Consider the following 26,773-nt stretch of genomic DNA (forward strand, 5'->3'; position numbering starts at 1 on the left):
ATCAGATCACAAGATACAATGATTACTTTGGTAGAACCTAGCTGGCACAGGCCTCTGTGAGATTCTAGGTGCTCCAGATGTTCCATGGTGCATGTAAGCTCACTCAACCCCAGGTCATCCTAACTTACTTTTTTTTCTTTCTAACAGGCCATTTGCACCAAACTCTAAATGACAAGAAAAGCTGAGGAATATAGTGGTGGTAGAGCCCACACAGCTGCTGCATGGACATGACAGAAGGTTCCCTCCTCAGACAGGCTGCCCGTCAGGAGAAAGTGTACAAGGGCTTTGGTACAGAAGGCCACCAGGGCGAAAAGCCCCGGGCGCCTAGCACTTCCCACAGTTAGTTTTTTAGGTTCTAGTGCTTCTCAGAGGCAGGTACGTTAGTCCCTGTGTTACAGATGAGGAAACTGAGGTCCAGAGAAATATTCCCACTGAGAAGTCACTGAGTGAGATTCTTGGCTCATGTGGTCTGACTCTAGAGATCATGCTCCTGACAACATCCCCTGCAGGTGACACGAATTTCTCATAATCCTGAGATTTCTACATCTGCAGCTCTATTCAGAAGGCGAATTAGTCGTCACCCCTTCCTTTTCCACTCTTTGGAGGTACGCAGGAAACTGATATTGTTACTGAGTCCAGAGACCTTGGTTCTTGTCTTCTTGAAGGGAAGATTTTAGGCAAGAGAGAAAGTGTAGCAAAGCAAGCAAGAATTTATTGTCTGAAGCAAAAACACATTCAGGACAAGGAAGGGTAAGAAGCAGCAACAGAGCCTCTGCTGGGCTGCTGTGGCTCCCTGGGCAGTCAGAGAAAGGGGGGCCTTGGAGACAGGGAGGGGGCTTAGTCTGGGATGAGCCGCCGCTGCCCACTGCTCCCCTGGCTGTAAGTTTTATAGGTCCTCTCACACCTGTGGGGGAAGGTCAAGATGTGGGTGTGGTATGTTTCTCTCTTGCAGGCTGGAATCTTAGGGGAGGTCTTAATAGAATGTTCATCAGCTTTCCAAGTGTGCTCTTTCAGGGTCACGGTCTCCACTGATTGGTCGGTGCCAGTAGTCAGTGCAGCCGGTCCTGAGGCAGCGGTGGCCTCACTTGTGTGGTTTTGCGGCTTTACTGGGCCTGGAGCTGAAATCCAGCTGAGGCCTGGGTGTTATCCTTAGGGAGGAAAGGTCAGGGGTCTAACCTACATGACTAGTGATATGCGAGGGGAGGAAAGGTTACCCTGGGGGCAAGGTCCTTGTTCTCCCAGTTTTGCCCCTTGCTAGGCGCCCGGGGCTTTTTGCCCTGGTGACCTTCTGTACCAAAGCCCTTGTACCTGGCCCAAAGCCCTTGCTCTGCTCATATCTGTCTAACTGCCTATTATAATACTGGTAGCCCTGCACACAAATCTGTGCACCAGTAGGTCGCTGCGGCCCTGTAGCTCTCTGCCTGCAACCCTACCCTCCTGTAGCTCACCCCCTCCACCCCCACAGCTTGCTGCCCTGCCCCCTCTTATAGCTCCCCGCCACCCCACAGCTTGCTGCCCTGCCCCCTCCTGTAGCCCCCCCCCGACCCCCACAGCTTGCTGCCCTGCCCCCTCCTGTAGCTCCCTGACCCCCCACCCCCACAGCTTGCTGCCCTGCTCCCTCCTGTAGCTCCCCCCGAACCCCACAGCTTGCTGCCCTGCGCCCTCCTGTAGCTCCCCCCGACCCCCACAGCTTGCTGCCCTGCGCCCTCCTGTAGCTCCCCCCGAACCCCACAGCTTGCTGCCCTGCGCCCTCCTGTAGCTCCCCCCCCCGAACCCCACAGCTTGCTGCCCTGCGCCCTCCTGTAGCTCCCCCCCCACCCCCACAGCTTGCTGCCCTGCGCCCTCCTGTAGCTCCCCCCCCACCCCCACAGCTTGCTGCCCTGCCCCCTCCTGTAGCTCCCCCCCCACCCCCACAGCTTGCTGCCCTGCCCCCTCCTGTAGCTCCCCCCGAACCCCACAGCTTGCTGCCCTGCGCCCTCCTGTAGCTCCCCCCCCACCCCCACAGCTTGCTGCCCTGCGCCCTCCTGTAGCTCCCCCCGAACCCCACAGCTTGCTGCCCTGCCCCCTCTTGTAGCTCCCCCCCAACCCCACAGCTTGCTGCCCTGCGCCCTCCTGCGGTCTCCGCAGACCGCTTGTACCTTGCTGGCCCACCCTCCTGCTGATCAGTGATCTGGTCTGTGATGTGCTTGGCCATTAACATATTCCTCTCTTATTATATAGGATGGCCTTTTCAGAGTTAGTCAAAACTATTACATTTACCCTAACAAATAAAGTCACAAAGAAAGAAAATTTGATTTTTACCCAGAAGTAGATTTGTCTTCTGTGATGACATCTTATAAAGATCCTCTAATAAGGATCTGCTAATAGTAACTGCGAAAATATCTTCACTCCTTTCAATTTTATGCCACGTCGCTGATCTCTTTATCTTTCAAACTTGGGGAGCTCACAGGGAAACCCACCCTAGGAGAGGAGAATAGACTAAGAAACCCCCCATCCACAAAGGACCCCTGAGGATTCGGTTCTGAAGCCCTAGTTCTGTTAAGTCCCTGGGATGGCACCTGTGTGCTGTGCTGCCCATCCTCCTGTGGGAGGAGCAGAGCTGTCCCACAAGCCAGAAGAATCTATGAAGCGGTTCAAAAATAGCACCGCTCAGCAGGGCAGCCCGGAGCAGTTGTTTTCCTCTGGGGGAGACACAGTTATATCAGAAAGGAAGAGCTGAGGGAGGACAACAGCTGGCCACATTCATTGCAACCTGAGAAGAAAGTGTTGACAGCTCAGTGTGGTGAGGGGGTTGTGAGAAACAGTCATGTGGAGCTCCCTGTGAGACAACCAGGTGACAGCACAGGGAAACACCTTGTGAAAGGGAGCAAAAAAGTGATATGCCGGAGTGCCTCAGGGCCCAGATTCGGCATGCAATCACACACTGAATGTGAAAAGTGATTTCACAGATTTAATTCAAGCCTGAAAACTCAGAGCGTTCTCACAAGAGCAGCACAGCTGAAGTGATATATGCACGAAGCATGAAAAGCAGGGTTCTAGTTTTATTTATTTCTACTCCACCCATTTCTGGAAAGAGTTCCCATTTGCCCTGGAACACATGACCTGTGTTGTCTCTCCAGCAGTCTTCCACTGGAAGAGGGTCCAGCCCACTCACCTGAGCCCCTCGGTCGTTGACCAGTTCCACAGACCATCTCCCTTCATACTGAATCCACACAAAGATCCCTCCATCTGCGTCACACGTGGCCAGCTTCTGGTATGGCTCATTCCACCTTACCAGCACAACCTAGAAAACAACCAAGATGATATTTACCACAAGGAATGAACCAGTGGGCCAGGATTACGCCTACAAAGAGATCAAACTTCAAAACTAAGCAGAATGCATGGTCAAAGGAAAAGCCTGGGGAGGATGTGGGGATTAGTGGAGGGGACAGGCCACAGTCCACACACGGCAGTCACAGGGAACCAGACCCACAGAAGGGCTTCCTGAGAAACAGCAGGCACCGGAGCAAATGACAAAGTACAGCATGGAAATACCCACTGGTGTAAAAACAGAGGCCCAGAGGCCATCTGTACTCTGTCTTGCCTTTCACAGGTGCAAGGATCTTTCACCTGACAGTACTGTATGATGGAAAAACAATTTTCACAGAATATATTGTGTATTTGAATCAGAGTATTATTTTTTAGTGCAGTAAGAGGCATGGATGAGACCTATTTAATTTCATTTTCCTCCCAATGTGAAATTCTCCATATATTTTCTAGATTCTTATTTTCAAATAGTTCAGCATCTAAACATGGCCAATTTGGTAATGACATTCATCTTTCTCAACTCTCACTCCATCTAAAAGGCAGACCCTCTGGAAGGTGGTCTGTGGAATTAGGTGAATGTCTGAGGGCAGCCATCAGAGAGTCCAGTGAAACCTCTAAGGACACAGGGCTATGAAGTGAGCCCAGGAGCCCAGGAGCCCCAAAACGCCTCCCCACTTTCACTGTGTGGATGTGCTGAGTGTCACCTGACTGGCCCATGCTGGTGATAATGCCGAATTAAGTCCATCGGTCAGACATTCAGCGTCTACTTAAGGTTCCTGCTGTGTGATGCTGTAACCAATACGAAGCTGGAGACCAGGCCCCGCTCTTAGGAAAAGTCCAGCTGGGAGCCAGAACATCCACAAATATGTGCCTATATACTGAGGTGTGTCTGTCAAACTAGGACTATCACTAACTGGCAAGACCACGCCTGATGTCCATAAGAAAGCTTTGGATCCCGTCTCCTCCCAGGGCTTTGTGCCTAATAAATGAACTACCCTCATGAACACGTGGCCCCTGTGTAAATGGTCTCCAAATTCTACTGTGTACAGTTGACCCTTGCTAAGGGCACTGACCCCACTCACATAAAAAAATCCACCTACACCTTTTAATTCCCCCCAAACTTAACTACAGCTATCCACCAGCTTCTATGAGGGACTGGTTCCAGGACTGCTGTAAATACCAAAATCCGAGGATGCTCAAGGCCGCCATATAAAACGGCATAGATCAATGCGTGCAATTGGCCATCTGCACCTGCAGTTGGTGGATGTAAAACCTGGGGGACACAGAGGGCTGACTATATATTTATTGAAAAACAGTCACATATAAGTGGACCCATGCAGTTCAAACCCATGGTGTTTGAGGGTCAACTGTACAATGACAGATTGTCAAGGACCTCCTCACGCCCATCTGTGTCCAAAACACAGACCAATGCAGAAGCCCAGTCACTTCTCCAAGTTGTATAATGGGCACACCTGATTTTAGTCCTTAAGGTTGTTTTCAAGGCACCAGAAAGCTAGAAGCGGTCCCCGTAACTAATGGCATTAGCATTAGTTATAAAATTCATTAAAAAAAGATGCATAATAAAATCCTCAAATATTCCAAGAGGAAATTCTTACCCACTCAAAATGTAAGGATGCTGTTGCTTTAAAAACAAAACAAACAAAACAAAAAAACTCTGGCCCAGCTAACGTGGCTCAGTGGTTGACCCTCAACCTATGAACCAGGAGGTCACAGTTCAATTCCCGGTCAGGGCACATGCCCGGGTTGCAGGCTCAATCCCCAGCGTGAGACTTTCAGGAGGCAGGCAACCAATGATTCTCTCTTATCATTGATGTTTCTATCTCTCTTTCCCTCTCCCTTTCTCTCTGAAATCAATAAAAATATACATATTTTTAAAAATTCAAAAATCAAAGAGAGCTGTGAGGTTGCAATTTCCAGACATGGCAATCACTAGTCAAATCTAACTTAGCTGATGGTTCCCACGCCAAAGGCAACTTCCAAGGATGCAGACACCGACAGCTCCCAGCAGCCCCGGTCAGCCACCCCTCTGCTGAGCGCCTGCCACACTCTGGTCCCAGCTCTGCATGTGCAGCGCTCACACCACCGCTGTATGAGTGGTACCTCTCACTGCACAGATGCCCTCCCTACTGAGTTGTGCTGCCTGAGGAAAGGGACGGAATACTGACACACAGTAATTTTGAATATATTGTGCCAAAGAGTAATACTTAATTAGAAGTTATGATCCTTATTCAGTTATATCTTTGAACTATATAAGGTTATTGAAAGCTATTTCTAGCAGGTTATTTTTAACTCCCAAAGGCATTTTAACAACAGCCAACACTGCCTGCCTGCCTGCCTATTACAAACTGTTGGGTGCTAAGCCATCTTTGTCCTTGTCGAGTTCAGTTCAGTAAATGGACACAGTCTAGTGCTCTATCTGCAATTAGAGAGCCGTGAACACACACAAGACCCTCGACACAGGTGGATGGGGGGCAACAAATCCAGGTTCATTTATTTAATTCTAGTTTTTTAAATTCTCTATTTAAATTACTGATCTAATTTTTTAAAAACAGTAAAACCAAAACAGCAACAAAAGTCTTTAAATGCACTGAATGTGTCATAAAATTTAGAATTTCCAAATGGTCCATAAAAGTCAACTTTATAAAGTTCTTTCAGGCTTAGTGATGCTTTGGCCTGAGCCTTGCAATCCACGAAAGTGCCCGTTGCTACTATGTGGCTCCTACAGCCACAAGCTCGCCTGTGAGCCCACAATCACTGACGGCCTCTAGAATGGCTGCCACGGGACAGAATATGACCAATAACATGATATTCATTGCTGACCATGAGTAAGTTAACACATGAACTATAAAAGGTTACTGAAAGCTATTCATGTACTATGACCTTCCTTATGAAATAGTATCTGATGACAAGGTGTCATATTTATGAGCATAAGTGCTAGTCACATTCTCTATACTTTTGCCTTTTTGCTTTAACATCCAGGTATGGTTGCATATTTGGTTCACATCAGTAATCAAACTCTTCTTTATGAAAACAGCCAGCACGGCCACAGCATGACACAAACACTAAAGAGAAAAGGTAAGATATGTTTTAAAGTCATTTCTAACTTCACAGATTTCTTGGTCTGATGAGAACACAGTGGTAGCTGTAAGATCAACAGCAAGTTCACAGGCTCCAGCGCACCCTTTTGCAATTCCTGACCAGCTGAGATGCAGCTATAAATGGAAACGTAGTCCCCCCACACATACTTCTTTGCTGTGAGTTCTAACCAATAAAACGGAGTAAGTGGATAGCTCCCCTAAATTAGGGAAAGAAAGCTTTCCAATGATTCTGGGTTTAAAAATAAAGTCAAACTGCTAATGTTTCCCTGGATTCATATTCTCATTTCCTCTCTCGTCTGGTCTACAGTTCGTCTTATCTCCCAGAAGTTTATTTCCTGTTCTCCGAATCCTTCCAGTCTATTTGGCAACATCAAGACATACCAGAGTGTTGAGGAATTACCAAGCAGCAGGCCAGCTGGGTTCTCAGTCGCCCAAATTATGCGGCAGAATGCAGGGTGCCCGGGCATTCTAAGGCAGAACTTTCCTTCCCTTTTAAAGGAAAACGGGGCTCAGGGTGACTCTGGGCACAGAAGGACCTCAGTGTTCAGGGTGTTAGCTGAAGTGCGTGATCTTCTACTAAAAAGGCAGATGAGAAGCTAAGCTTTGACCTTGGGCTTTGATTATTCAGAAGCTGCCAGCCTGTTACCCTCTCTAGTGCAAGATGTTCTAGCATGCTATAGGCATTGTTACCAATAAGTATTGATCAGGACCATTAAAAGTAGAGAAACCTGTACTAAAAACATAGGGCAGGGCAGCTGGAAGTCTATCTGGGCTGTAATCCAATGCCCTAAATAAGTCACTTCACTTCCGACACCTAGAACTATTTTTAGAAAAAACTGTCAGTTAACCCAACTCAAGGATAGTCATCTTTTCAAGCAAGAACCCTTCAAATGGTGTTGATAAATATGAATATCATTTATATTTTATAGAAATATATGGGAAACCACCTCAGTGAACAACTAGTATCCTCAATATTCATAAATATTTTCCTCAACTTGAAGAGAATGTAATTCGAATGAATGCTAAATACAAATAGTTCAAGTAGTGAATCCTTGTAAGTGGTTATTAGCACTTAGTTATTCTTATTCTGTGATTTATTAAGTGAAACAGCAATAAATGCAACTGTACAAGAAAAACAAGATGAGTACCAATTTAATTTTAGATATATTTAGTATTAAACAAAGAGCCAATAGCATCTTTAAAAAGATTGGAAGAAAGTCAGTGTGAACAGTGGTTTCCGGACTCGTGCCCACGGCAGGAACAGGAAGGTCTGTGAAATGGTGTGGCTGCGGGCAATCGCTGGCTCACTCAGCGCCCCTCTCCTGGTCTGCCAGGGATGGGGAACAGCAGCGCATCTCTTAGGCCTAGCGTCTAGGCCGTGGGCAAACTACAGCCCGCGGGCCGGATCCGGCCCGTTTGAAATGAATAAAACTAAAAAAAAAAAAAAGACCGTAGCCTTTTATGTAATGATGTTTACTTTGAATTTATATTAGTTCACACAAACACTCCATCCATGCTTTTGTTCCGGCCCTCCGGTCCAGTTTAAGAACCCATTGTGGCCCTCAAGTCAGAAAGTTTGCCCACCCCTGGTCTAGGCTGTGAGGAGTATGAGAAATGACCTCAGAACAATGCCAGCAAACGTTCAATCAGTGAAGCTCTGTACTATTTATTTGTGAGCTACATGTCCAGAATATAAATCCAATTCAGCACAATATTCACATCTATGGTTTCCTCTTCTGATAAATGGTTTGAAAGGTGGTCCCTTTTTCCAGACACACTTCCTGTCACATGCACTCCCCACCCACTCTGGACCTTAAAAATCAACATCCCCCACACATTTTCTGCCACCCTTGGCTCAGAACACCCCTCTGGCCCTTGGCACCGGGTGGTAAAGACTTCCTCGATGGTCCGGCCACTCACTCTTGCTATTCCCATGGCACCCTGTTAGTTGGCATATGACTTCCTTCATCTGTTCCTCACCAGCCGAGAACTTCTTTGCTTTTGTGTTCTTGAGGCCCCAGCACTATGCCAGGCACAGCAGGCATGCCACAAATATTTCTAAATTCAACTATTCCTGAAGGACGATTAGCATATTTCTGTAGAATTTTATATTGTTAGAATTGGTTCAAATGAGTTATATTGGGGGGGGGGGAGAATAGTTTTATTGGGAAAAAACTCACACATAATTCACTCATTAAAATGTACACCTCAGCCCTGGCCAGTGTGACTTGGTTGGTTGGAGCATTGTCCCATGCACCAAAAGATTGTGGGTTCGATCCCCAGTTGCGATACATGCAGGAGGCAACTGATGTTTCTCTCTTGCTCCCCATTCTTCTCTCTAAAATAAATTTAAAAATTTACAATTCAATGCTTTTTAGTATACCATTTACATACATAGAGTTAGAGTTCTGCAATCATCACATTAACTTTTAAATCAACCCCACCCCAATATTCCCTCCAAGCCGAGGCAAGCACTAAGCTTTCTGTCTATGGATTTGCCTATTCTGGACATTTCACAGAGATGAAATCATACAGTATGTGGCCTTTTGTGCCTGGGTCCTTTTACTCAGTGTAATTAATGTTTTCAAGGCATATCCAGAGTATAGCATATACCAGTATTTCCTCCCTTTATGTGCCAAACAATATTCCACTGTTTGGATATGCCACATTTTGTTTATTGTCTATTATGAATAATACTGCTATGAATATGAACATGCTTTCATTTTCTTGGTTGTATGTGTAGAAGTGGAGTTGCTGGGTCATATGGTAACCCCATGTTTAACTTTTAAAGGAACTGCCAGATTGTTTTCCAAAGTGGCTATACCAACTTACATTTGCAACAACAGTGTACGAAGGTTCCAATTTCTCCACATTCTCAACACTTGCTATTTTTTTTTTTACTGTAACCATCCTAGTGGGTGTGAAGTGGCTTTGACTTGCATTTTCCTGATGGCTAGTGGTGTTGGGCACTTTTCAAGTGCTTTTTACACATTTGTATATCTTTTTTGGAGAAATGCCTATTCGGATCTTTTGCCCCTTTTTAATTGGGTTGTCTTTCTACTACTGTCTAGAACCCTTAGTATTTTCTGTGCCTGGCACAGCACTACCCCAAGGGCAAGTTCAGTTGCTGTTTGAACTGGTCAAAGTGGAAAAAAGAAGAGCACATAGATGAGGTCACAGATTAATTTTTTCTTTTATTCAACTGGCAGCTAGTATTGACCATGGTTACTGTTTCAAAATTACTTGTATCACAAAAATTGAGGTAAGTAAAGAATATCTGTGAGAAAACAGGAATGAAGATGGTATATTCAGTACAGAAAAATCAAAGTCATGTTAAAATTAACTGAACTTTCTTTCACTTCCCAGTTAAAGGGGGGGAGGGGAGACGTTGGCATTTTAAAAATTATTGCTGGGTTATCCATGATACCTCAAAAACACTGTACATATGGTTGCATTTCAGTTTTTTAAAGACATGCTTATTAGGAAGATAATACCATATGGAAGGGATGACTCATCTATACGAGGTCAACTCACAACTAGATTTTAGGCGATATTTGTGCTTCTGAAGCTCAAAGCAGCTAAAGAATCTTGTTACCTTGTCCTTATAATATTCATGGGAAGCTTCTTAACTTCCTCATCAGCCAGGGAGTGTTTCTGCTAGAAGACAGCATACACCAAAGTTTCATCTAACACCTTTCCATGACTTATCTGTAGAGCTACCACTAAGATGAGACTCCTAAGAAGTAGTCCAGAATACCACACTGCTTTTGAGTGGTTAATTTCAACCACACTGGGAAACAGACTGAGGCACTTTTACAAAAACTACATGGTCACTCAGAATTATAAAGAAGTTGTATAGATCCAAAAAAATGAAACAAAAGAACAGGGCGAGGGGATGTAGTCTCCACCTACCAAGATGGTGCCCATGTACAGGAGTCAGAAGACAAGCACTTGAAATGAAATGATGAGAAGGCCCAGCTCAGGGAAGCTGCAGGCTGAGGATGAGTGTCTAAGGCAGGGGTGGGCAAACTTTTTGACTCGAGGGCCACAATGGGTTCTTAAACTGGACCGGAGGGCCGGAACAAAAGCATGGATGGAGTGTTTGTGTGAACTAATATAAATTCAAAGTAAACATCATTACATAAAAGACTACGGTCTTTTTTTTTTTTTAGGGTCCGGCCTGCGGGCCGTAGTTTGCCCACGACTGGTCTAAGGTGAGGAGAGCTATCTGCCGAATGCTGGGAAGGCCTGGCCCACGCCCTCCACCCAGGGCTTCCCTTCACATGGGGCCCTGAGCGCCTCCAAATGCAAGAGGCCCAGCACAGCTCCGTCTTTGTCACACACCACTGTCTAACATTTACTTTTTACTTCTTAGGTTGTGGGACACTTTATACTTAGGACCCAGGACATGTTCAACAGACAAAAGTAAGTAGTGCAGGCACACACATTCACTGTTTTATGCAGTACTTGTTCGCTTCCAGGGCAAACTGGTCAACGTGGGACTACCTGCAGGTTTTCTTAATCAAGGGGCCTGTCTTATTGAGACTTTACTTTCTGCTGGCTTGGGTACACCGCCACATTGTCCCACCAATGGCTCTGTGTTAGGAAGTGAATAGTCAGCATTCTTTTGAAGTTATACAATACACAGAAATACCCAAAATAAATACAAACTCTGAGAGCAAAAAACCCAGCTGTGTTTCTTATCAAATTCAATTATGATTCTTTCATACTTTAAAAGGCCAGAAATGAAATTCTGCATTAGCACAGTTATTATCAGGATGACTTAAGCATTTATTTTTTTAAATATATTTTTATTGATTTCAGAGAGGAAAGGAGAGGGTGAGAGAGGTGGAAACATCAATGATGAAAGAGAATCACTGATCAGCTGCCTCCTGCACACACTCCACCGGGGATCGAGCCCGCAACCCAGGCATGTGCCCTTGACCGGAATCGAGCCCAGGACCCTTCAGTCCACAGGCCGACGCTATATCCACTAAGCCAAACCAGCTAGGACTTAAGCATTTCTAATAACACAATTATTTACTAAAGTACTGGGTTGGCTGGACTACACATTTAACAGGCAAATGACACTGGGCAGCACCCTAATTAAAATGAAGCCAAGGTACTTCTTACATTTATTGAGCATTTATCCTATGCCAGACACCATGCTGGAGCCAGAGGGACAGCTAAGTATGGGACTTGCCTTGCCATCCAGAAGGGCTGGGGGGCGGAGGGATGGAACAGGCAGGTTAAGTAATTACACAAGAATGAGCTCAGCTTGATGCGAGGAATGCAAGCAGAGCCGCTGGAGCAGCTCAGAAACACAGTGTGAGGAGGCTTCCTGAGTCACAAGTCTCTGCAAGAAAGGAATTTTCACATGTCCCCACACACCACAGCCAGGGGCTTCAGCACTACCTGCTAGCACACTCATTATCTAGATCCCTTCAACAGGCAAGCAACTTCTATTCTGCCCAGCATTCCCTTTTAGAGTGAAAATGGGGGTGAGCTTATTAACAGCTGCCCAGAAAATGTGTAACATTCAGGATTCCCTCTTCAAAATATTTAAAGAGTTTAACTTCCTGTGTACAGTTCATCTTTAACAATACAAGGGTTAGGGGTCCTCAGCCCCGACGCAACTGAAAATCCTCATGTAACTTTAAAAAAAATATTTTTTTTTTATTGATTTCAGAGAGGTAGAGAGAGGGAGAGAGATGTGAAACATCAATGATGAGAGAGCATCATTAATTGGCTGCCACCTGCACGCCCCCCACTGGGGATTGAGCCCACAACCTGAGCATGCGCCCTTGACCGGAATTGAACCCGGGACCCTTCAGTCCGCAGCCCAATGCTCTATCCACTGAGCCAAACCAGCCAGGGCCCTCATATAACTTTGTCCAAAATGTTAACTATTAATAGCCTACTGTTGACTGGAAACCTTACTGATAACATAAAAGTTGATTAACATATTCTTTATGCTCATATATATCATATACTGTGATAAGCTAGAGAAAAGGAAATCATAAGGAAGAGAAAATACACTTGCAGTGTTTCTTGAACAAATCTGTGTGTAAGTGGACACCTGCAGTTTGAACCTGTGTTGTTCAAGGGTCAACTGTCTGTGTGTTCCTGAAGTACCGCTTAACATTGGCTCTCAGCCGGTAAGATGAATTACCTGAGGTATATTTTGAATTTTTTTATAACCTATATTCAATTTTAACAACTATCTGCATTTAATTGTATATCACTATTTATTAAAATTTGACTTTTCCCCATTTTGTCATGCACATAATCTGCATCCTGCTGACAGATGCATACATGACATTCTTTTTGAAGGGAATTAGCGAAGGCAGCTTGAATGGTCAAAGAATCCAGCAACCTCTAAACTGTAAAAATAAGAGTCAATTCTATTCCATCGTAAGTACTGTTAATAAAAAAAAAATGAGACACATGGCTGGGTGAGTGTCACAGCCAGCCTGAGCCTCAGTTTCCTCGTCTGTAAAACAGGGGACCAGCACCTAACTGACAGGACTGCTGTCAAGAGAAAATCTGCTAAAGATAATAATAACCATTCATTCTGAAGTTACTCCTGCTGGGTTCTTCACACATACCATCTCATTTAGTCCGCATGCAAAACCTCTATGGTGTAACTAGGACCGTCCCATTGTAAAGATAGGCAACTGCAGTTTAGAGCTGTTCATCGATTTGTCCCAAATCTCTCAGCAAGTGGGACAGAGCCAGGAATGGCCCTAGTTGGTCAGACCCCCATCTTATACCATACGCGAAATTTAATTCAAAATAAATCAAAGACTTAAATGTAAAATCTAAAACTATAAAACTCCTACAACAAAACATAGGCAAGTAAAGCTTTTTGACACTGGTCTTGGGAATTTTTTTTTTTTTTTAATCTTACTCCAAGAGTAAAGGCAACAAGAGAAAAATAAACAAGTGGAACTACATCAAACTAAAAAGCTTCTACACAGCAAAAAAAGAAACCATTAACAAAATGAAAAGACAACCGACTGAATGTGTATATAGAAAAGCAGTCTGCAAGGAGCTACCCCAATGTAAATAATGGTTATACCTCTAGGAGATGGGAATACAAAAGATTTTTATATTCTTCCTGTTGTACATTTTTTACAAAGTAAATATATTATTTATATAATTCATACACATAAGGTTACATAAAATTAGAAAAGACACTAAATTTAGTCTTTCAGTATATTTTCAAAGGATTTATGCATCACAATAAATTCCTTTTGTACGTTACCTCTTCGACTGTTCCTTTTAAAATTACTGCACCTGATGTAAAGAAAGTAAAAGTTGATTAACCCAGTATTTACTTGATTTGTAAAAACGAACTTGTCTCAAAGGCATGCAAAGTTAAGCTTTCTGTAAATGTTTCTTAATCATCTGAGTTGCCTAAAAGCAAAGATGATTCTTGCCAAGAACAAGCAAGTGATGCATTCAGTGTGAGAGCAAAAAGGTTAGAGAGAACCAGGGTGCTGCTATTCACATAACAGACATGACAGGATGGGCTGGAGGGAGAGGGAGGATCACTGGGCCAATACTCTGCTTGACTCTCTAAGAGTATTACGTGCACTCTCTCATTTCACTCAGGATTAGTCTACTAGTAGGCAGTATTATCCCTACTTTTAACAATGGGAAGCAGAGGCACAGGCAGATTCATAATTTGCTCAAGGTCTCACAGCTACAGTGGCCAGAGCCACAATGAGAAGTTGGCAATAGAGTCAAGAGCCAGCTCTGTGTACCTTTCCCACATCACATTTCAGATCAACTCCAAGAGGACTGAGTAAAGCATAGAAATATCAAACACAGCACGTCAGCATAAAACAGAACTGTACAGGTATAACATCTTTGAAAACTAACCATTTTCTAAGCAATGAGGCAACAGAAAAAAAATCAAAGAACAGCAGACTCAACTACAGAAACACACGCCTGCTGCTGTGAGGCCTGCAGTGGACACCTGTTTCTCTGTGTCCAGCACGCTTGGTTTCCACGAAGGAGGGAGCTACTACTCATCCACACCCTGTGCTCATGCCAGCACTGCTCGCGATGGTGCCTCCTGGCCAGCGGGCTGCGGAAAGAACCACGGCTCAGGCTGGCCAACCGGGCCTTCCACACGCTGCTGACAGTGACGCTCCGAGGGGAACCTGGTATGTCAGCCCTGGGGGACAGAAGGCCCACTTTTCGCCTGGGCTATGAGTTGTTGGGATGATGGAAGCCCTGGAGCTACCAAAAACCACCTACAGAGGAAACAGCTGACAAGAGAAGAGTCAACACATGAAGAAAGAGGAGCTGAAGACACCCCCTAAGGGTGTGGACTGAAATGTGCCCAAAGCCAGACCAACTCATAGCATTTCAGTTACAAGAGGCAATAAATTCCCTATTTCTGGTTATGCAACTTGCAACCAAAAAGAGATAACTAACACTAACTGAAATGGCTAAATCAGTTAACGTAAGAGGTCAGAACAAATGAGGGAAAATGTGTCTATCAAATATAACAAAGAATTAAGAGAAAATGCTAAATAAATAAGGGAAAATGCTCGGTTTCCCTGGTGAACAAAGAACTACATGTTTAAACAAATAGGTACCCTGGCAGTATAGAATGGGGGGCGGCTTACCCACATCCAATCCCGACTTGCTCCCGCTTGTCAACCTCTTGCCAACCTCTGCTGAATTCCAAGCCCCGCCCTGCTCCCTTGTCGTCAGGATTGGCCACATGACAGTTCTGGCCAATGAGTTGTGAGCAGGCATCTGCCAAGGCCATCAATCCTGAGGTCTCTTCCTTCTCCTCTAATGTACTGGAGCAAGATGCAGCAGCCCCGTGTGACCAGGAGGAAAGGCCGAGACAACCAGAGATGCTGCTGAGCTCGGGCTTCTGGAAAATGGCAGTAGCTGCTTACCTCTGGGCTCCCTATTATGTCATCAAATTCCTATTTGTATGAGCAACAGTCAGGCACATGTTGTTACTTCATTCAACAGATATTTACTGACTGCCTGCCACGTTCCAGGCAATGTTCTAGGCTCTAGAAATACAGTGAGCAAACCGAAAAGGTCTGCTCTAGCGGTGCTTCCTTAAACTGCAGAGGAAAGCAAACCAACCATTACAGATAACCCTAAATGTCTATTCATAAGCAAAACTAATAACAACAACAAAGGTCACTGTAAAATATAACATTCAGTGCTGGCAATGACATGACAAAACTGCTTCCCTCCGACACAAGAGTGTGTATTGGAAAGCAAGCGGGCCACATGTATCAAAGTGGCCTAATTCATTCTCCTTCATCCAGGTATTCGAGTATTTTCTCCCAGATGTGGAAATACGTTTGGAAGCCTTTGCCATTCAATATTTCTAGTCTATTTTAAATGTTACCTTGAGGAAAAACATTGTTGCCAAGAGAAAAATGCTTTAAAAAATATTGACCAAATTGCTAATGATTATTTGGCTTGAGTCACAGCTCCTTGACACCCTCTCCTGTGGGCATGATGTGCTTTCCACATGCAATTATTAAAAGGCAACAGAATAACTGCTAATGACTGTGCTATACATAAGGGCTGTATGTGATTGAATTTTTAAAGATGTGTCTATTTTACTCCATTCCATAATAAAATACTTTGTTATGGTTTTTACTTTAAGTTTTACAAAAGCAAATACATAGCAATACTGTCAACCCCTACCTGTCCCCAAACATACACACATGGACACTATGCTAAGAAACTCTTACGTTAAAGTTGTGACCATACTGGTACTTATTTCAAATATTTCCGTTTTATTTCTATTTTTAAATAAACATAGTACCCAAAGTAAAATAAATGTGGCAGTTGAAATTCTGCACTCTTGAATTTTCAATTTCTGCAAAACCATCCCATCAATGGCTTTTTCTCCTCTCGACCATCTGACTTTCAGTTCCTTGGTACACAGGCTGCACTCTTCTTCGTGCTGTTTGCTCCTTTCCCTCTGGGACTGGATGTTCCCATCTGGGGGCAGAATAATGACTGTTCCTAACCTATGGAACTGTTGTGTAAACCCCGCCCTGCAGATGGTCTCTGGAGACACCTCCAGTTACAAATGTATTTGATGAAACAGAGTATAAAGATTGATAGTTAGGCCCAAGTTACCATGGGAGTCAACCTATGTTCAGATGAGGTATGAACACTTCTGCAGAGTTAGCTTTAGGAAGAAGTCCACAGTGCAATACTTTAGCTGTTTGTAGATACTACTGCCTTACTAGGAACACGTTCCCATACTGTAGTACCTGACAAAACAAACTAGAATTCAGATTGTTTTTTTAGTTGAAGATGCTAACAAATCAATAAAGACAAAACAACTTAAACATCGACCAGTACAAGGGGGATAATTAAATAAATAATGGTATATCCATTCATTTGAATAACAATTTTTCTTTTATTGGTGTACTGACAAGAAAAAAAGTTCATATATAGTTTGTCTCTATAAAAGCAAGCTGCTAGTCAGGTATACCACGACTCAGTTCTGTTACATAAAAAGCAGTGTCCATTTGTAAACATGCTGTGTGTTCTGCCTGTTCCTGTGTGCACAAAAAAGTTCACAAAGAACACCGACTGTTATCAATGGCTGCTGCTCCAGATGCTGCAGAGGGCATTTCATTTCACAGACTTCCTTATTTCTCACCATGTACATGAATGCCTTGTGGAACTAAACATATTTTATTACCATTAAAACAAACAAAAAAAACTTACCTAGCCTACTTACTGGTTCATGTGCACATCAATTTTTATTCAACAGATCTGAACCTCGCTATCCTCTCCAACAGATACTCTACCCTTAAACCAAAAAGCTTTTCTGCACATGAGTTGGGAGGGGTACTGCTGGGCTCTGGACATCTACTGGCCAAATCCATACTGAAAACAGACGTTTTGTCAAAAGCACTGTCTGCCAACTCCAAAGAAAAAGGCATACCACATGATTAAAATGTCTTCTACAGAATTTTGCAATTATATTAATTAAAACCTAAGAAACAACTTGTATAATAAAATCCCCAAGTCTACTTCGATCTTCACATAAAACATAGTTTTATGATATAGGAAGTAAAAAAAAAATAGTTCTCGCTTTTATCTCAGGGAAGAGTTGTTCTTTATTGATTTTAGTTGCAGGATTTAGTGAGAAAATAAAATCCTTTGCCTATTAAGTAAGATACTTTCAGCAAAAACGTACCTTAGCTGGCAAAATTATGAAATTATTTGGGCTTCATATATATCTTTAAAGCTGGAACTCAGCAAACCACATCAGCTTACGTTGAGACCTTTCTTTTCAAACCTCAGGTTAGGAATCAGAGATACTAAACACTGGACAGAGTGACCGAAGACATGTGTTCCCTACAACTGCCCCATGATGGGAAGTGTCACCTCTACTGTCACCAGAGAACATAGATAAACTGCCATCCAGTCTCGTCCAGTCTGTGCTATATCGCTCGCAGTAGGATTTCAATTACGATACTAATTAGACATAATTTACACAGTTAATCTGCCTCAATGATTTTAAAAAGCTATATAAGAATTTTATAGGTGTTTTACCTATCCTGTGATGAGGGCTTTGTTTGATGCATTAGAAAATGAGTATATTGGTTTTTTTCCTAAGCATTATATATGATAGATAAGACCAATTTCATTATCAGTCTTCTATATAAAGAAAATATCAAGGCTAATTATTTGCTAGTTAAGCACAGAAATTACTAAGTCTTATGCTGTATAAATTAGACAGAATTTGGCAATTTGCTATAATAGCTAGAAAACAAGAAAGATGTAATTATAAATTTATATTTACTCTAGCTAAATCATTTTAGATACTTGAATCTCTTAAAGAAGCAATTCTCTCCAAGTAACTATGTTAACATGTACTAAATAAGACAGAACTGATTAAATACAGAATTCATTTGTTCAGGGAATGAGTTTAAGTTATTCACATGCACATTCATGAATATGAATTTAACTAGGAAAACTAAGTTCAATTTGCAAAGACTCAATAAAGGCAGGCCACTAAAAAAGATTTCAGTTGAATTAAGTGAAGGTGATACCACTGTCAGAAGTTAGAGATAATAGTCTAGAATAGATAGAGATAGTGCACTTTGTTACCTTTCCTTTCCAAGAGGCTGGAGAGTCCTGCTCAAAATAAATGGTGTAACCATTAAATTGTACATGAAAACTTTAAGTGAATTGTATGGTATATACTTACATCTCAGTAAATCGGTTTTTTTAAAAACAGAAACCAATGTGTATGCATATGTGTCCATGTGTATGTGTAAGAAAGACAATCTGCATTCCCATGGGAACCTTTCTTGAGTAAAACTGGCAGTGCTGTTTCATAGCAAGGAGCACATGCCTTGGACAATGGAAAAAAACATAATGACATCCATGTAGTGAACACATGGAAACATTACTTACTGGTTACACTGATACTCAGAAATTATGCCTTAAATTACCGTAAAATATAAAAGGTGTTCATATACCATTTTTTAATGATTCACTATTTTAACCAGCTTTTCTCTCCTTTTTTGGATTAACCAACCTCCTGCCAGTTCCAATCCCTTAAAATAAGGACATCTATTATAGTATGCTGTGTTGGAGAACTTCATGAAGCATTAAGATACAAGTGGCTGACATGTGGTCATTTAATATGCAGCCCATACAGTAGCTCTGATGTTCTACATGAAAAGTGGTCTTCAAATTTTGCTTTGCATGTTGGTGTAATGCAGGGCACTTGCACTGAAGCTTTGATTGACAGCTTTACACACAGCCTGATGTTTACGATGCGGAGCCTGATTCCCTCTCGGCTCCGGCCCCTCCAGGCTGGACCCTCTCCCAATTGTACTGCATGAAGCTTCTTCCTGATTTTAGCCTCTGCTTTTGAACATTTTTCCATTGTGATTATTTTCTCCCCATCTTCCCCATTTATTTCAGTAATCACTTTGAGATGAGATAAACAGAAATAAACTAATTCTTTCCTAATTTTCAAAGCTTTAAAAACAGCTAACGTTGTGTGCTAGATACAATTCTAAGCACTTTTTAGGCATTAACTCATTTAGCCCTTTCATGAACCCTATGAAACAGCAACTATTATTGTCCTGATTTTGCAAATAAGAATATACAAAACAAGGGAGAACCAAGATGTGTAGGTAAAAACCTGGATGAAGGGAGAATAAAAATCAACATTGAATAAGGAAATTTGTGTACCAAACACTATACTAAATGACACATGTAATGTGTAACTGTATAATGCATATTTATATATTGTGTGCATATATACTATATGCACATGTTAGTTTAATCCTCGCAACTTCTTGAGGCAGGTGATATCGCCATGTCACTGAAGAGTCTGAGGTTCAAAGAGCAGATTGCTCAAGGTGACATATTTACTAAGCTAAAAAGAGGATTTAAAGCCAGAATCTGCTGACTCCAGAATCGATGCTCCTCTGACATAATGCATTTCTTGTTTTGACCAAAACCACCCCCTGTGGGCTACTGTCTATGGTACAAGCCAATTAAAGGGGCACCTAGCTGGAAGCCCTGACTGCAGAGACATGATACATAACAGTAGCCAGGTGCAACAGAAAGTCAGTAGAACATCTGAGAATGTTCTAGCTGTAATGAACTGTCCTTATACAGTAAACGCCTGATATTTTTGCCAGGATGGCCATTTTAGTGGGGGTGGAGGAAGGCCAGTAGGTGACCATGCACTCTTTCCATTTTTCTTGGCAATTACTGAGTGATTTACTCAGACAGAACCTACATTCACAATAGCAATCCACTGAGGTAGGTGAGGGAAACCACTTTCTAGATGAAAGTATTGTTTATTTATTTTAGTCAACCAACTTTTAACCCAATTAAAAGCCTGACTTTGGGGCTGGGTACTGAAAGATAATTAATCTGGAATTAATTTCAGAATTTTTGAAGCTATCTCTGCAAAGTTTTTGATTTTGCAGATTGCTTGATTTTGCAGATTGCTTGATTTTGCAGTCCCTTCATGTTACATACTCTCCGAACACTTATGAGATGAGCCCTTGACTATGTTCTAAACCAACAAGCCTCATGGTCCCATAGGCCCAGGATGTCTTGCTCCCAGAATCCATCAGCCACAACCAACAAGGACACATTCAGGTCTGATGTCTCATGTGGATGTGGAGTCCACTACTCATCCTAGTTCGGGTGAAAATGTAGCCTCAGCCCAATTTAGACAGCTGGCTAATAACTTGCCAAACAAATTGAGATGCTTGGCCTAAAGGAAGGGTCAACCATTGCAACTAATAAGAAGATATAAAAGTAATTACAAAACAAGCATGTAGTTCTTATGCTAAAAGTCAAATTTTCAAAATTAAATTACCTCATCATAACATGTGCTACATTCAGGAAATAAAAGAATTGGCTTCATATGCTAGAGAAAAAGTTGTGTTCAGAATATTTGAGATGATATGTTTTAAAGAAACGGGGTTCCACTGTAATTCAGAAGCTTAAGACAGAGCTCACAGAACTTCACCAAAGTCTCCCAGCATCCTACCCATCAGACTTAGCACGCGTTGCTGGACCTCCCTCCGCTAGCCACAGGCTTGTGACAGCGTTGGTTCTGCAGTAGGAATCACCCATCTATTCCTTGCCAACCCAGCTACTTCTTTTACTCTTATTTTCTTCCAAGCCACATTCCACTCCTAGGAGACAGTCAGCCCCCTTGAACTTTTTAAAAGGGGTTTTTACCAGGTATGCCCATCTAACCACCTCTGCTGAAAGTCATCATTTAAGCCTGAAGATGAAATACAAATTCCCTTTGATGGTCCAGTTACCACACCACTCCCCCATTAAACCCGTGTGCCACGCGTCCTGAGAAGTGTTCCCAGGTTTTCACTCAGTCTCCACCTGCCCACTCACAGGGACCTGGCTGCGCTCTCCAGCAGGCCTGGAGCCTTGCAAGTACAGCTCAAAGCACAGCTCCCAGTCACTGTGGACTCACCTGTCATCTCCATCCTGGGTGTCACAGCATCCAGGGTGCTATCCGTCCATCCTATAATCCTAATGGCACATTTCTATTCACCGTTATAAGTTCACATTCAGATTAGTTATCCATCACCTTGAAAACAGGCACTATCCCAGCCTAAATGATGTAAATCTGCACTTTGATAACAGTAGCTAAAATACGTATAAAATTGTTATGTGCGCCACTTCTACTTCATTCATTCCATTATAGTTCTCACAACAGTACTATAAAAAGAAAGTAGGTATAGCCATTCCTATGTTACAGGAAGGGAAACAGAATGGAAGATTTCACAGAATTCACAAAGTAATGTCTTCACGTCATTGACACCTATCCAATAATTACACTGGGCAGTGGTCTTATTCTAAGTGAGAGTAAGTTGACAGGGAGCAGAAAGAGCATGCCAGGTCTGAAGTCACCAAACTTGGGTTTGAGTCTAGGTTCTACATCTTAATGACCAGGGGACTTTGAGGAGGGTGCTGAGCAGAATGAATGGTCCAGGACAAGATGGGTTGAATTTTGTCCTAGATTCAACACAATCTGCTAAATTGCTCCAGCAAATGCTTCTCATGACCCCACTGGTGGCTAAACTGGCTATGACCTTGATTCTTGAACCTGACTTCTCATTCCATTTTTGGCACTGTCCCTCTTTGCCTCTCAAGATTTTTTTGACTTCTCAAGATTAATGGTATTTATTATGGTATTGGACTAACTTATGTGAAAAAAACATTGCTGTAATTAACAGCGCAACCCTTGATATAATAAAATCTCAACTTCTCAAATAAATGCCAGAGTTACACAAAGGGACTGTCAATGATGAAAGAGCCACATTCATCCAGGTTTACTAAGTGGCGTATCCTGTACCACATTATTGAAAGGATCTCATTTCATCCTTACTGAGGCTTGTGAGGTAGAGCTTATCTATTGATCATCATCATTTCAGACATGAGAACCTGGCTCTGAGATTTAAGGTAATGTCACCAAAAGGAAACTAATAAAGAATAGCAGGTCAAGAATTCAAGCTCTGGTCTGCCAGGACCCAAAGCCCCTTTTCGCTCACGCTGCTGCCTGGAGGAATATGGCAAACGGAGGAGAAAGAGCAGGAATTCCATCACAGGAGGCTGCAGTGATAGAGAGCTAGTTCTCCCATTCAACCAGGAAGGAAATCCCCATAACTTCATTGGGCACTGAACCCAGTCCCTTGCCCTCCACTTCTTAAGATCAGTGGGCACGAGGGACCCTGGACAGAGCCCAAAACTGAATAGATATATTCAGGTGTAGATAAGTTTTCCTGGACCCCAGAGCAGTCAGCCAGTCAGGTGAGTTCCCAGAAACCTGTTTCTTAAAGTTGTGCTCATGACAGTAATATAAGAGAGCACAATGACGTCTCTGGAAGATTCTGAAGATGTTCAGCATCAAGCCACAACAGAATACCCTCAGTTGCATGAAGAGCATTTCATAATTTGAGCTTTTTAAAAAAAATAAAATGAAACTATACTATTATCATTAATGGAGAATAATATACTTGAATTGGTCTTGGTAGCAATTTACTTCTACAGCTCACAACACAGAATTCATCCCACACAGCAAGTCACAAATCCAGTCATTTCAACCTCCACGCTCTTACATAACACCCCACAACTCTAATGAACATCAGGTCCATAAAAAGAGAGAAAGGGGAAAAAAGCAGAGTCCTACATTTGGAGTATAAGTCCACAATCAATTATCCACAATCCTGAACTATAAAAATCTCTGAAAACCTAGTATTTTTCACCAACTTGTTTGACAAAAACTAAACTAATTTATGTGGCTACAAACTCTGCCCTGAACCAGCACACAGCTCAGTCAGACCTTCCCATCCCACTTGGTGAGCTTTGCTGAAAGACTATGCTTGATGGCAGGTGTTGCCCAGCCCTTCAAGGAGCCTTCCACACTCTGTGGGTGTGTATCATACAACTTCTATAATCCAAAACACTCCAATTCAAGAACACAGGTAAAACTATGGCACTGCATTTGCTTTCTGGATGCACAGAGGACGTTGGAATCTCCCTCGCCCCGCCGCCCCCCCCCCCCAGAACTTTGAGAGTGAAAACTCATTGTCAAGTAAAAAAATGAAGTACCTATCTTCCTGCCTGCAGTCACTCCCCAAGTCACCAAGACTCAGAGCAAAATGTGCAGATGAGTCACAACATGCCACCTTCAGGAAGCCCTCTCCGACTGACCCCCAAACAGCCCTCCACCTGGCATGTCCTGAGAGCCTTCCTCAGAGGACAAGCCTCATGGGCAAGCACAGCTGTCAGCTTTGTCTTTCTCTCTGGAGCCTGACACAGTGCCTGAGCTCTTATCAAACAGAAAGCCATCCGTGTAGCCCCAAGTTCTTCTCAGTCATCCCAACTTCAGACAGACGACAACCCTTAAGAAATTGCCCTGCCCTTCAGAGCAGCACTGAACAAAGCCGGGTCAGGTGCATTGCCGCCAGCATTCTGTTTTGCTTGAAAGGTGTAATATAGAACTGAGAAAGCTACTTAAGGCATGGCTAAACATAGAGAGGCCATTTAAGGCCTGAGAAACATTTGTTTGCATCACTGTTTCCTAACTTCATGATATCACCAAAGCAAAGGAGACAGTGGTTGGGTAAGCACAGCAAGGCTACAACTTTAAAGCGAGAAAAGACACCTGGCCCTGGCTGGGCAGCTCAGTTGGTTAGAGCATCATCGCAATACCCAATGCTGCAGATCTGACCTCTGGTCAGGGACATACAAGAAGCAACCAATGAATGCATTAATAAGTGGAACAACAAAACAAAGTGTTATGTGTTTTTTCCCCCCCTCTCTCCCTCCCTCCCCCACTCTTCCTTCCTCTCTTTCTCGAATCAATACATGAAAACAAACAAAAAAACACCCTGATAAACTATATAAATACACCAAAAATATCCTTAATAAGCAAACTACTTTGAGAAAATGTTACATTTCAGACATGTTTTAAAACAAAAATATAAAGAGTCCTAGGAGGTAATGGTCATGAATAAATTCACTGCTGAAAAGCTGAAACCAGAAACTCTCCTGCAGTGAGAGCTGCCACAGTGTATTTCCTATGTTCGCGTATCAGGGTTGTTGCAAAGGACAATGCACCTATAAACAACCTTAACTACTCTGAGGGTATTAAAAGTTAAACAGTGAGCATCTGGAATCCTATGGAGAACTTAAGGAGTAAACTGTGCCTAAGTCAGGAACAGGCTGAAAGCAGAACTCCTGGCCTTCTCCTCTGCTCTCTCACCTGGTGGAGCTCCCATGATAGAATCCAAAATTGGGGAGCTAACTAAAAAGTAGTTATCATCTTTGAATTTTAAAACTCTCCTTCCCTAATTTCTTTCCTTTTTTAGAAAAAATCAATATTACCCACAAAATACCATTCATATTTGCAATACATCTACACTACCAATTCATTCCTGGAAAATGTCTGCTATTTACGTCTAATCAGCATTTGCATCTAAGCAGGCCTCTGTAGTGCTATGTTATTAAAAGAAGCATAATGGCACTATTAAAGTAAGTCCAGAAACAGCCTATGCAATCAAGGTTCCCAAATAGCAGGATATGTCACATAGACATTCATAGTTTCCTGGTTTGATGTATCTTATAAAACAGTGGTTCTCAACCTTCTGGCCCTTTAAATACAGTTCCTCATGTTGTGACCCAACCATAATATTATTTTCGTTGCTACTTCATAACTGTAATGTTGCTACTGTTATGAATCGTCATGTAAATATCTGATATGCAGGATGGTCTTAGGCGACCTCTGTGAAATGGTCGTTCGATCGCCAAAGGGATCGTGACCCACAGGTTGAGAACCGCTGTTATAAAGAAATAAAGCCTTTCTCAAGCTCATCTCTGACCTGCTGTTATGCCCAGATTTCAAAATCCCCAAAGACAGACCACTAGGGAGCTGAGTCCGATGCATAAGCAAAGAGTCTTTATTCAAACTGAGCTTGGTCCCTCTGCCTCTATCGTTGCAGCGGTAGGATGCAAGAGAGCCCCGAGTCCCAAGAGAACAAAGAATTTATAGGGCTTGGGGTTGGGAGGTGGAGGCACTTGGTTGATTCCGGTTGGTTGAGTGAGGGCCGGGGGCTAGTTTCCCTTGCTTTCCCACTGGCTGAGATAAGGGCAGGCTGAGTAACTGATACATTCTGTGGCTTTCCTGGGAGAGGAGTTAGGGACACAGCTATCAGTTCCGTTCTGTCCTTTCACTGCATTACCCTATTCTCATTTAGTAAGATGTCCTGGTCTCTCTGCCCATATGGAACCTACTGGTCTTCAAGGACTAGTTTGGTCCTAAATCCCAATCTCCAATGAGTGGACACAGCAGGCTCTCAGTAAACACCTGCTGAATGTAGCAACTTGAAAAACAATTAAAAGCATGCCACATTACAAGGCAGTTGGTAAATAAGTATTGTAAATAAATCCTAAGGAAAAATCTTCGTGGACCAAAGAGGTTAAAGAGAGCTTCTAGGAGGAGTTAACCAGTCAGATACCTGGGGTCACCAAAACCTGTCATTCCAAATATCCTTTCCTTGAAAAGCATTAATTTCATTAAGACAGTATTAACCACGTGGCAATAACTCCATAACTGTAAATGGAACGGAACAAACTGTTTTTCAAGAACTTCCCATGTTGTCGAGTCTGCACGGCATTCAAGTCTGGTCCAAGTGCAAAGCCATCCTGGACGATGAAGATGAACGTGGGTACTTGCACTCTAATAATTTATTCAGAGTCTCCATGGCAGCAGCTCCCTGTGGCTTTCTGGCCCTGTGGCTCATCAAAGAACACTCCACTTGGAAGGCAGGCACGTGGCAGTGAAAAGCACTAGCATCCTCTCTTCATACTTTCTAACTGGGTGCCTAGAGCAAGTCACCTCACCATTCCACGCCTCTGCTGTCTGAAGGATGGGGGTGGTCGCGGCACCTGCCCCTAAGTGCTGCTAAGAAGGTTCAGTAGGTTAGTATGCATAGAGAGTTCAGCGCAGTGCCTGGAACACAGTGAGAGCTATGTATAAGTATAACATATTACTGCTGTAATTTTTCTCACCACCCTTATCAGACTCTATATTTCCTATCAAAGAACTTTCTCTGTAAGAACCTGACTTAATATTTATTTACAGTTAAGTTGCAACCCTACTCTTCTCATTACCTACTTTAATCTTCAGGTTCTTTCCATTGGAGCAATGTCAGGCTGGTCAGACCTTGTTCAGTATCAGTAGTACAAGCTGATGCAGAGTGCTATCAACAGCTTCCATTATTACTGCATGAAAATAATCTACATATCAGCTTGATTTC

At 42.9% G+C, this 26,773-nt stretch overlaps 1 protein-coding gene across 2 annotated transcripts in view; it reads right to left on the reverse strand.

Annotated features, from left to right (window-relative positions):
* TULP4 (TUB like protein 4) overlaps nucleotides 1-26,773 on the reverse strand; it is a 150,455-nt gene that overhangs the window by 45,252 nt on the left and 78,430 nt on the right. For both annotated transcript variants that reach the window (XM_036316474.1, XM_036316473.1), the window contains one exon: nucleotides 3,155-3,283. In XM_036316474.1, coding sequence (XP_036172367.1) covers nucleotides 3,155-3,283 — 129 coding nt within the window. The remainder of the gene's footprint in view (nucleotides 1-3,154; nucleotides 3,284-26,773) is intronic.

This window comes from Myotis myotis, unplaced genomic scaffold (assembly GCF_014108235.1).
Source record: "Myotis myotis isolate mMyoMyo1 unplaced genomic scaffold, mMyoMyo1.p scaffold_m19_p_7, whole genome shotgun sequence".
Taxonomy (NCBI): Eukaryota; Metazoa; Chordata; class Mammalia; order Chiroptera; family Vespertilionidae; genus Myotis; species Myotis myotis.